The following is a 12,308-nucleotide window of genomic DNA, read 5'->3' as shown; positions in this document are numbered from 1 at the left end:
TCCTACAGACACTGCCATCACATTCTGTCATGCTGAACCTGTCATGGATCAGCCACAACAGAGGGCGGCAGCAGGGAGCGGGGCCAGCAGCACTGAGGACGGAAAAGAAGTCACCGCAACACCTGAATCCAATCTCACTAAGCCTTATATTTAAAGCCCAACTGTTTGTGGCGCACTGCGTGTTTTTCATTTTGCTTGGTGACACTCTGTTTCTTAAGTACTTTCTGGCCTTTTGACTTTTTGGAGCCTTGCCTTTGTTTGTTTTGCTCCAGAGAAGTTTACTTAATTTGCATGACTGTTTCCAACTATTTCAAGTAAAGACCTTCTCCTGCATATGGATCCAACTTCTTCTTTAAAGTGAAACGAACATTACAGAAATATCAGCCAGCGCTGATGCCAACGCCATCCTCTGCTCTCATCTCCCGTCTCACCTGGCAAACAGACCGTTTCCTCCTCCTCCTTGTTCTTTATTCTGTTTTTGTCTTTCCTTTGAAGTTTTCAATCACTCTGCAGCAAATCTTGCAAGCTGTACACACATGTAACTGTGTGTGTGTGTGTGTGTGTGCGTGTGTGTGTGTGTGTGAGCAAAAGAGAGAGGCAAGCTGCACATGCACACATTGAATGAGCCCAAAACAGACTGGATAACTGGACCAGAACCAATACGTTATATGTTGTCCAATCCAGAGGGCCACAGCTGCTCAACAGACATTTGCATTCATCCACTACAGAGGCACCCAACAGTAGGAAGAGGGACATGTGATAGAAGAGGACACACTGTGTCTTGTGCTTCATCAACGTGATATTCAAAAGGGAAACATTTTTTAGAATTCCATTCACTGAATAAACTGACCTAAGGTAATTTGATCGTGATTATTTATAACTTCAAGTCACTGAGACCCACCTGTGTGTAGAAGAACGCCTCTCCCTGTCTCTGTCTCTATGACTGTCTTCATCACAGCTGTGCTCTCCGTCTCTGGATCTGTCTCTGGCCGTGTCACACTTTTCCTGCCATATGTAGCGTTCCCAAGCCTTGGCGGTGTTAATCACTCCAGCGTTGGAGGCCATACCTCTTGGGATTAAGGATGATGCACCTAAGAGGAAAAACAGAGCCATGCTAGAAAGCTGAGGAGGGACGACAGCTGGCAACTGCACCAACCAAGCAATCACTGCATTCAGAGCAGCACCTGCCACAGTTTACAGCAAGTCACTCTCTGCTGAAGTTCTTCAAATACAATACTTATGTATGATTGATGTAACATCTAATGGCAACACTACACCAGTAACGTTCTTTCAAAGAGCATATTTAGGACATTAACCTGCTGGAAGTTCAAATAGAATATAAAGGGCAGGTACTGAAAGAAAATATATGAAAAGCTGACCTGAAAATAATCAAAGCAAACCTTCAAAAGGCTGTAAATGTACACTGATGAGTCTAAAAGGTTCGTACATTTTGTACGAGTTGTTTGTATCAGTATTCAGAGACAACTGAGAGCATGAGAGTGACTAACTGCAGGAATCCACTCACAAAGTATGGCCAAGATACCCAGAAGCAATACTCAATACTCATCTTCCACCATGATTGATATGCTCTATGTAACAGCCAAGTCGCAAGAAGAAAGTGTTGACACTGCATGTTTCTGCAAACCACAGACACTTTACATTTGCAATTTTCATACGTATCAAATCAACGTCTCTAAAGTAACACAAATACATACACTGACATTGTCTACAGGAGGTGGAGGGGATGGTGGATGGCATGTCACTAAAGTGAAACACCTGCCAAGCTGTACACTGCTGTTCAAGACCAACAAACAACAAAATTGGTTGTGTTTTAGGGAGTTATCACTGTGTTTCCAGCAGCTTTTAAGGCTTCAAAAGTGGGTGTTTTGTGGTGACCCGTCAATGTGTTTCCATCGGCTTTCAGCCTCCAAACTAGGGAATTTTATAGTGACTGTTTTTCAAGCGGCTTTGTAGGCTGCAAATGTATTGTAGTGACCCGTCGGCAGGGATAGTAGCACCAAAAGCATTTGTTTTGCCAGTAATGTGCCCCAAAAGTATCTTTTCCTAACCATAACCAAGTGTTTTTTGTGCCTAAACCTAACCATATGTCAACCACAGCATTGTTTAAATGTAAAATTTCTGCATATCTGCCACATAATAACGTGCAAAAGTAACTTATCCATGGTTTGCAGAAATGTACAATCGCAATTGGGTTGTACGTAAAGTCATCATGACATAACGTGTGCAGAACGTAGGCTGAGGTCATTATCATCAAACACACATTCCTGATTTTTAAAGAAATAGACATGTACCTGATGATAACCTGCGCTGTGAAGTTGAGGGTTCATCAAAGCCTTTAGAGTGTTGACTGAAAATGAAAACAAAAAAATTCACAAGTCATACATAAATTCTCTACAAGACTCCACACCCTGGTCTGCAGCACACAGTTTATGTGAAATGCTGTTTGTTCTATTTGTGGTGACATCTGCAGTCAACATTTTATAGTATTTATCAACCTCCTTATCAAATATCTGTTCTTGGCAGGCGTATACTGCCTGTTATCATTCAGCTTGATACGGTAATTCATCCGAAAATTGTGAAAAGAAATAGAGCGAGCAAACAAATTTACAGATGAATCGATGAATGAAAAAATCAAGTGGATCAAAGCACTTTTACAAATGCACAGCTGTGTTTTCCCAGTGTTTGAAGTGACTGGCTCATTGTCAAGGCGCAGTGTGAGCTTGCCAACCCATGAGGAACGGATGGAGGGCATATTACTGAAACTTTCTGGATCTTCCGACCGTCCACGTGGCCTGGACCCACACCCGCTTCCAATTGAAAACTTCCGAGTGTGCTGAAGGTGTGTATGAAGCTCATCCAATGGGACTGCTTCCCATCAGGTGTGAGTCCAAACACACTGCACCATAAACCCTGTAGTAAGCAGGTCCATCATTCCCTGTGCTACGTCAGCACTGACCTGGCCAATTTTTTTCTCTCTATAATTTTTATGTTGCTCTCATAGAGAGCATAGAGAGATGCAGAGAGAGGCTTGTTTGTGAATGGAGACAAGATGAGTGAATGAAAGAGTGAGTCTGGTTGAGTGAGCATGTGGCTGCTGGCAGGGCCCTAACCGGAGGATAATAACAGTATGCTTAATGGTTCGTCAAAGCACTTCGCACTCACTCAGTGCTCACACCTCTCACTTTGTGGCCTCTGTGTTTCATCAACATAAACAATGATGACTCTAAATTAATCTAAACTGCACCACTACTTCTTTAATGGTCAGTAATACATATTATGGTTTTGACACATCAGCAGCAGAGAGGAGTCGGGCCCTGTTAATGCATCACAGGAGAGTAAAAGAACAGATATGAGATGTTAAATTAAAGGTGGTTGATATGATAAACACACACTGATTCTTTGAGGCATGATCTAGATGTTACCTGGCTATTTTACTGACAAAATATATCCAAATTGACATTTATACAATGCTCAGTTTGGAGCATTTCAAGCAGATATAACCCTGCAAAAAGAGAGTTATCAAAATCAGCTGAATTTCAATATGTTTCTGGTTTGCTGTTTCCAACATTGTGCTGGCATACTGGACTGTGAGTGGATGTCTGCTTCTGGCATTGTTTTAGTTATTCCATGATTTTTTACTGCAGACATGACTGACTCTAATATGAGAGGCTTCCTATTAGCTTGTGTGTTGTTCTCACCCAGACTAAGCCACTTTCTAACAGCAGTACAATAACAGATCCATCCCCGTCTTATGTGTCCGGAGCTCTTCGCCAAATCAGTTACATAGTGTAAAACTAATCCACCGCTAAAAATGGTTAACGTGTCCAAGTAGAGATTTTAAACTGCCTTGAATCCCTGCCAACTTCTGCCAGTGATGATCAATCAATACTTCCTGTGTTTATGCCACAACAAAAGCCACTTGTTTTCCTGGAAAGCTTTTTTCTATGAAAATCAGGTATAGTTGTGTTGGGTTTTGATTAAACAGCATGCTAGCTTCTAGTGTTTTCTCTGGTTTGACTTGATCAACAGTGCTTTTCCCACTGCACTGAATTTTTCTTTTCATCCGGCAAAAACATTATATTTAGACTGAATGGGAGAATTTGAAAGACTGAAAATCATGACTGTTCAGCAGCAGCATGACACCACTAATCTCCCTATAAAGGCATATCATTGGGAAATTAGCACAACGCCTGTTCAAATACTAAATATGGATGTTGGGAGCCCTATGGGCCCTTGGCCCTGCACACAGCATAGGACGCCAGGGCCCAAACCGTGCCAGGAATACCTCCAGGGAGAAGGCTGAGCAGCAAAAGTGAGGCAGGGACTATCTGTGTAGACACTACACATGTGTGTTAGTGAAAAGTTAAAAAGGAAATGATTCATAAAGCGTATGGGAGATGGCTGGCAGAGTTCATAGGAACAGTAAGTCCCTGAAGGATGTGAGGATTTGGCAGATGGACTGAGATGTGAGAAAAACCATCCTTTAGGACAGAGCACAGAGTGAATTTGGGCAGCAAATTAGGAGAAAGGAAAAGAGTAGGATTGAGAAAAGAGAGAAAAAAGATAAAGGGACAGGAAGCTAGAGAGACAGACAAACCAGAGATGGAATGAGACAGGATGGCTAAAGACAACATCCAAGAGAAACAAGCTTAGCAACAAACAAGACTGAAGTGGTGTTGCATTTAGGACCTTGTATGAAAATGCAGGAAACCTGGGGTACAGCGTGGCTCACTTGTGATCTAAGTAGTGTAAATTAGAGCTGAATGTGGGAGTTTGCAGACAGGTTGTGACATGGATCGGAAGAGGGGAGTGGGGGATGCTTTGGATACTGATAAACAGGCACAAACAAGGTTGCTGTCTTGCTTTCTACCTTATTTGGCCATCGGTCCAGCTGCAAGATCAGCAACACAGCACGCTGTACATGATAAAACTGATCCGGCTCAGAATGAAAAACAGTAATGTCATAAAAACCTAAACACAGGTTGTCCTTGGGTGTCAAATAAGAACCACTAGGTCTGCCTCAGAAATTAGGAAACTGCTTCCAACAGCAATTATTCTGTTTTAAATTTTCAGCACTAATGCACCTTTTATTAATGATCTCCAGTCCAGTCTCTGACTAATGTTTTTCTCTTCTTCCCACAATTTTTGCTGAATTTGTTTCTTACCCGTGCCTGCACCTGAGTCAAACCTCCCTGAATAGAGATCAGTGTGCTGTTTCCCTGACAGTATCTCCATCCCACCTGCAGTTTCTCCTGCTCCTATACTGCAGCCACTACATACAGACTTCTGTGGTACCAAACATTAAAAAGGACAAATTCATGGACTCACCTGTTCGAAGAAGCAAAAGCGGAGGAAGCAGGGGTTCCTGGTCGGTAAAGGAAAGCTGCGTGCAAAAGAAGAAGAGAGTGACATGACTATTGAGTCACATACCTCACAGTGAGAGGGTTGAAATATGACTTTATATGAAATTATTTTAGGATTTCAAATAATGTACTTGACTACGCCCAACTTGTGAATGTAAACCTAATGTAACCACTAAGATAACCACTTCAAGTTCTTTGAAAAGAGACCATTAATCAATTACTGTGTAACCATCATCATGTGTGAGGAGTGCTATCAGATGAACAAACTGAGTAGGATTTGTCGGTTGCGGTTTGTAAACACATTACAAACCGCAAACATGACAAAGTTGGCCCCTCCTCCCCGGCTCTACGGCTCCTCTTGGATGTGCGCTAATGATCTGGCACTTGATCGCTACATCCCACCCTTATGCTGTGTTCACACTATGAGCAACAATGCAACAGCGGGACCAGCTCATTATCACATAGTGGCTGAGTTGCCATCGTTAACATAGTTACGCCATCACAGGCTTGAAACAAAGCACCTCAACTGAACATCATCTAAAGTTTGTATTTGGTCAGAAAAATATCTAAGCTTTTGATCAACGTCTGAGCCCCACTTGAACATCACATTTCACTGCCCCATTGCATCTCTGTGTGCTCTGTAAGGTAGGGACACCTAGCATCGTGTCAGCTAACTGAGCTAAACACAATACCACAGCTAAAAACAAGAACATATAATTGGTTGACACTTCACCACAACATTGGTGCGCTGAGAAAAGTTGAGGCCAGCTTAACTTCAATTTGTGGCAAATCACGACCGTCTGCAGCAACAAGTGTCAGGTGTCAGTTTGTAGCTTTATGTCACCGGCTTTCATGGAAAAATTGATAATATGTGTGAACATGGAATTACACACTGTAATTGGCTGGGGCTCCACACAACTGCCCAAAGGCTGTCGCCCAGAAACATCACAGAAACAGCAAAATAAAAGAATACAGGCAGAGTTGTCTGCAGATATAAAACCGCCACACACTTCTAGATGGTCAAATGTGATGATTAAAGGGAATTATACAACAGTTAGTTCCGGCCCTGCAATCTGATTGGTCGAGAGACAGTAAAACCGTGACGATATTGGAGTACAACATCACGGTTATTTCACTGTGTATGTATCACTCCACCTCACAGCTGATTGCAATCAACAACCAAATCAAAACTGACGGTTAGTGTCAGTTAGGTCAGCAGTTGTGTTGTAGGCTAATTAATTCATCCACTGTCAAACAGCCAAAAATATGGATTTATTTCCTAAAATAAGTTTTGAATTGAACTATGAATGGTCATCAGAGGAAGATGAGGGAGAGGAGAAGCTGAATCCATCTGAGCACACATCCAGGTTTGTCAGTGTTTCATCAGCGGAGCTCAATGACTTGGAGAAAAACAACATACTGTCAGATCAGAAGGCAGAGTCAGCTGTGCCTGTGAAGCGACAGTCCACCATGCAGTCACCAGAGACTTATTTCACTGGCTGCACAATTAATGGAAATATGCAGATAAATGTGTATAAAGAGTAAGTGCCTGGCGCACCATGTCTGCGTTACATAGCAACGGTGACAGCGGAGTCCAGAGGGAACTATTTTTGTTGGCGGAAGACAAATAAAATGCTTAAATTATCTATTTTGTCCTCATTTTTCAACATTTCTTAATCAGCCTTGCTTATTTAACTGTTGAACTATTGTATAAAAGCAATATCACACTCGAGCTTGTGATGTTATACTCGTATATCGTCACGGCTGCGATTGTCTATGACTGAATCACAGCCGTGACAATACAGGAGTATAACATCACTCCCTCTCGTGTGATATTGCTTAATTATTTTTGTGAAAGTCTATGCCAGGGGTAGGCAACCTGTGGCTCCGGAGCCACACGTGGCTCTTTAGCCCCTGTCCAGTGGCTCCTTGAGACTTTGAGAAAATAATTCTATGGAAATTGATTCTATGAATCCAAATGTTGCTGAACCTCAATAGCAGTGGCTGGTTAGCTATGGATGCCAAATCCAAAAAAGTAAATTGAATAAAATAGAGAACGTAATAGTGTGTGGACAGATTTGTTTGCTCTCACTGCCAGCTCTGCAAAATTTAAGTACCAAATAATCATAGATAGTGCCCTGCACAGTGGCCACCTTGTGGTAAAACATATTAACAAATGCTTATTTAGACCACAAGTATAAGCTAATTCAGACATAATAGGCTATGTTACCTTGATTATAAGGCTCAAACATGTTTTGCGGCTCCACACAGATTTTTTCAAATTATTTTTGGTCAAAAATGGCTCTTTAATGGCAAAGGCTGCAGACCCCTGGTCTATCCAGTCAATGCAGTCATTTTCACGTCAGCTCAACTGGAGAGAGTAGCCATTAACAACACACAACATTACTTTTGCATTACTACCTTTTCAAGCTTGCTAAGCGGATTTCTGCCTTTGTTTAAGATGAGTTTGCTTCACAATTTAAGGAAAAGATTCAGCAGACAATTTTGAGCAAAAAGACTATAATACAGAGACAGGGTTCAATAGGCGATGATGCTGAGGTATTTGCCTTTATGTGGCCAATGTTGCTTAATACTGTGTGCCATAATTACTTGAAGTGTAACCTATAAGGTAACATGGAAACATTTATTTTGATTATGCATTAGAATCTATGCAAAACTGCTGAATCAACCTGGTCTAGATGCAAATGTATGTTCTTCTAAATGTAACATTTTGAAATATTTGAGCAAAAATCTCAGCTGGGTGTCTATGGAAGTATTAGGAAGACACATAAAGTGTGGGAAGATGAATGTGTCAGCATTAATAAATGGAACAAATAACAGGAACACAAGCTACAATTTCAAAAACAACCCCCCCATTACCAACAACATAATCAAATAATTTATGGTGCTACTCCTTTTAAGGTAGAGAAATTGGATCAGCCTCAAAATGTCAGAGCAACAAAATGTGGCAAGTCCTACTTTCCTTTGCCTCCATCAATAAAACAGAATGAGTCAAACGCTTGGGTGCACAGTTAATGGTCCCACTTGTAATAATGCTCAAATTTTACGTGACCAAGCAACACAAGCAGATCTAAATCACACACTTGGGCTGAGTACACATTCACAATGCGTACACACACACATATAGAGATTCCTTTGAAGAGCCAAGGCAAAAACACACACACACATCTGGATACCATCCTCTTCTTTTTTCCATTGAGACCCCTAACGTGAGAGTGGCTCAAAGCAGTTTTCAACAACATACAGAACACACAAAAAAAGGGTTGAAACAGGAGGAAGAATAATAAGAGCTGTTGGAAGTTCAAGCCTGAATATGAAAAAGAAGCACAGGGCTCCCTTGCTTTGTGGGTGAAATGTAGAACATCTTCCTTCCCTTTCAAACACAAGTCCCACAGAGTTGAGAGGGCCTGAACTGCTCACTATGGAAGACTGACCCAGCAAGGCCTTTGATACTTCACACTCCTCGACACCCAAGGGAAGACACACACACACACATACACACATACACATGCACTTCCATCAATCTGAGAGAGAAAGGCTTGGAGTGTAGTGCTGAGGGCATTTCTTTTTAAGGTACTACATGTAACAATTTACATGTATAAATCACTTTTTTGCCAATCGGTGAATGGACTGTAATGTAACTTAAAAAGAGGCAAACTGCAAAATGAGAAGCGTCTCCAGCTGTTCTACTTTTCCATATTTTGACATGAAAAAAAAGCATGTCAGGGCATGTTAATTGGAGTATGCACAGCTGCATGTAAATGAGAATATTAGTGGAATATTGATTTACAGCCTGTGCATTTGATTTACATTAGCCATGTAAACAGACAATATTGTCTTTTTCAAAATAGGGCAAAACGTACGTAAAGTCCAAAGCATGTGACGTTTTTACACACTCCCGAGCGCTTTGCCTCTCTTCAGCCTCCTATAGCAGCAACAGTGTGCAACACTAGCAAGTGTTAGCTAAGAAATGAAGTCTGCCAAATGACTTATGTAGGAACCAGATCTGCTTGGCCTGGAAGATCTTCTCGGGATCTTGCATGTTTAGCTGAAATAACACATTATGATTGGTATGATTTATGCTCTGTTATTCTGCACCACAAACCCACAGGATCATTATATTTTCTGATGTACAGCCAATCATGTTGTTTTATGATATTTGTAAGTGCAGAACCTGAGCAGATCTGCCAGTACAGTCCGGTACCCACACTTGCACCCACCACATTATGAGTCAAACAGAAATTCTATGTCACGGAGCGTCGGTAGCTTAGTGGATAGTGCAGACGCCCCATGTATAGAGGCGATGCCTTGCTGCAGCAGTCGCAAATTCAACTCTGGCTTGCAACCCTTTGCTGCATGTCGTCCCCCCACTCTCTCTGTCTCCCCATTTCACACTGTCCTGTATAATAAAGGCAAAATGCCCAAAAAAATAATCTTAAAAAAAAAAAAAAAAGAAATTCTATGTCACCACACACACACACACACACACACACACACACACACACACACACAAACAAACATTTTATCTAGTGAAGCCTGCCTGGCCAGATGGGGATTTGACTGACACTGGGAATAAACTAGGCTCAACATAGGCGGGGCATTTGATTACTGAAGACACCTTCATTTGGTTTGGGCATCACAACAGACCTAAAACATCAATAGTATGCTGGTCAATCATGTTTTGTTTTGTGCATGCACACGTCATGTAAGTTGATGATTTAAACCCGTAAAAAATTAAGAAATAAATAAAAGAATAAAGCAGTTTCACATCACAAAATCTGTGTTTTCCTAATACTACTTATCACAGAAGGACTTCTTACTACAGTGGCTGACACAACAACGCAGAAGGCCCTGTCTAGAGCCGGTATTTGGTTTGTCCATTCTGAGCTACTGACAGTCTCAGTGGACGAGGACCAGCTACCTATGTAGATAAAACCGTCTCATTCTAAGCTAACAAAAACATAACAATTCTTATTTTCAGGTAATTAAACACTAAAGAAAGCATACTTATTATATTACATTCCATTTCTGCCAGTACATCCCACTTAATCCTCCTGATGACAAGGATTTTCTGAAAATTACGCACAGTATCTTTCAGAAAACAAGCAAAAGATAATACTGTGTGCTGCATGCAAACACACACCCACGATAAAGAGTCCTTACAACAAATAAAGTCACTGCATGAGAAAACACTAAGAGTCTGTCAAATCGATAAGTGTAGAAAATTCTAGAACTTTGTATTAAAAGTGCTTAAAACTGGGCCATCTTCCCACAGTAATTGTGCTGTGTAGTGTGTGCTGCATACACACACATGCACTTACAGTAAACACCAGCACGTCCACACACATGCCATCGATGTTAGCGTGAGTGAGTAATTGTTTCTACCTGTGGTGTTCTCAAGTGAGTGTTTGATGAGGGCTGGAGTTCCACGCTTGGCAGCATATGAGAGAGCTAATGGCTGAGGGCTAATTGCCGCTCGATTGTGCTTGCGTGGCTTTCTCTCTCATGCTAATGTTTCACAGAGCTACAGGCTGGAGGCTTTTAGATGGAGTTGATATTTCACATCGAACCACATGCTGCCGTTCTGCACTACAGCAAAGGTCTGTCGTTTTCTTTGCTTAGGTAAAGGCTACTGTCTGCCGCACTCTGGGACGAGGCAGTCTGCATGCATGGACAGATGTGCACAATTCCACATGCAGTGACAGCGTCCTGTCTTTGCCCTTTGTGCTGCCTGTGAAGTGCCATTAGCTGCTGGTCGAAAGCTTCCAGAAAAAAAAGCAAACCTTAAAATCAATACTGGGTACAAACTTTTGATGTAATTGTTGTCTTGGCAGTGATGACAAAGCCTAAATCTTATTGGTATTTTGACATATTATGTGGGTGATAGTATTCCTCGTTTTGATTCAAATGGAAAAAAGCTATAGAGGTCAGTCTTGCTCATCAATAATCATGATCTGAGGGCATCTGGTAATGGAATGGTCAAGATAGAAAGAACTATATGTTTGCTCCGCAGTGATCTTCAGTCAAAGTATCAGTGCCAAATGGAAGGACCCTCACATACAAGCTGTTATGCTACACTGACTGTAGTGACCCACTAACCGGCTGCAGAAAGCATTAACTGCAGCGCAGAGCAGCAATCAGCCTCACCTTGGCTGTGCGCTGTGCTGCACTGATAGATGACACAAGAATAACCCTGCAATGACACAGTTCCACTCCAAAATCTGTACCTATCAAACACACTTGGCATTTAATGTGACCTGAATGAAAAGACAAACAAAAAATTAAAGAAAAGAAAAACCAACTCCTTCTTTCCCGCTGCCCTATTCCCAACAGTTGGTCTGTTCAGCACATTTCTCCTGTCACAATATGCTAACCCTGCACTTTTTTTTTTTTTTTTTTTTTTTTTTTTTACCGGGGGGCTATTTTTATCATGTTACACATTTGCATCACAAAAGCAGGCCGGGCCTATAAGTTAAAGAAAGGGGAGTGGCCTAGATAAAAGCTACGCAAATACACTTCAAAGCCAGAGTTGACTGTTTAAAGCTGCAGTCGGCAGGATGTTTGATATTTTGGTTGTGTTAGCAGCTCTGGCACGGGTTCACCAGGCAGTATGGGGCTCACAGAGGGTGTGTGAGGGGTAAGAAGGGGGTCTAAACCGGCACATCTATTTTGGAACCTTTGAAGATGGAGATATGGCATGGCTCAGCTGTGTGCTTCCTGGATTTCAATGTAATTCACTACAAAGACCGAGAGGAAGTCCAAAGACTGACAGCACTTGGATGGCACTACGGACACCTGCCTGCAGGAAGACATACATCCATACAATGCCTTCACATGCATACACGCACACACATGCACACACTGTTCACCTCTGTCCTTCAACTCCACAGGATTATTTATTAT

The 12,308-nt window shown here is 41.8% G+C and overlaps 1 protein-coding gene across 1 annotated transcript in view; it reads right to left on the bottom strand.

Moving 5' to 3' along the window:
• The window catches only part of fip1l1a (FIP1 like 1a (S. cerevisiae)), a 31,516-nt gene that overhangs the window by 9,170 nt on the left and 10,038 nt on the right, over positions 1-12,308 (bottom strand). Inside the window, exons 9-11 of the mRNA XM_049588550.1 lie at positions 5,350-5,404; positions 2,313-2,368; positions 902-1,091 (exon numbers count right to left, since the gene is read on the bottom strand). Coding sequence (XP_049444507.1) covers positions 902-1,091; positions 2,313-2,368; positions 5,350-5,404 — 301 coding nt within the window. The remainder of the gene's footprint in view (positions 1-901; positions 1,092-2,312; positions 2,369-5,349; positions 5,405-12,308) is intronic.

This window comes from Epinephelus fuscoguttatus, linkage group LG10, assembly GCF_011397635.1.
Source record: "Epinephelus fuscoguttatus linkage group LG10, E.fuscoguttatus.final_Chr_v1".
NCBI classification, from domain to species: Eukaryota; Metazoa; Chordata; class Actinopteri; order Perciformes; family Serranidae; genus Epinephelus; species Epinephelus fuscoguttatus.
This window is presented reverse-complemented; position numbering and strand designations above follow the sequence as displayed.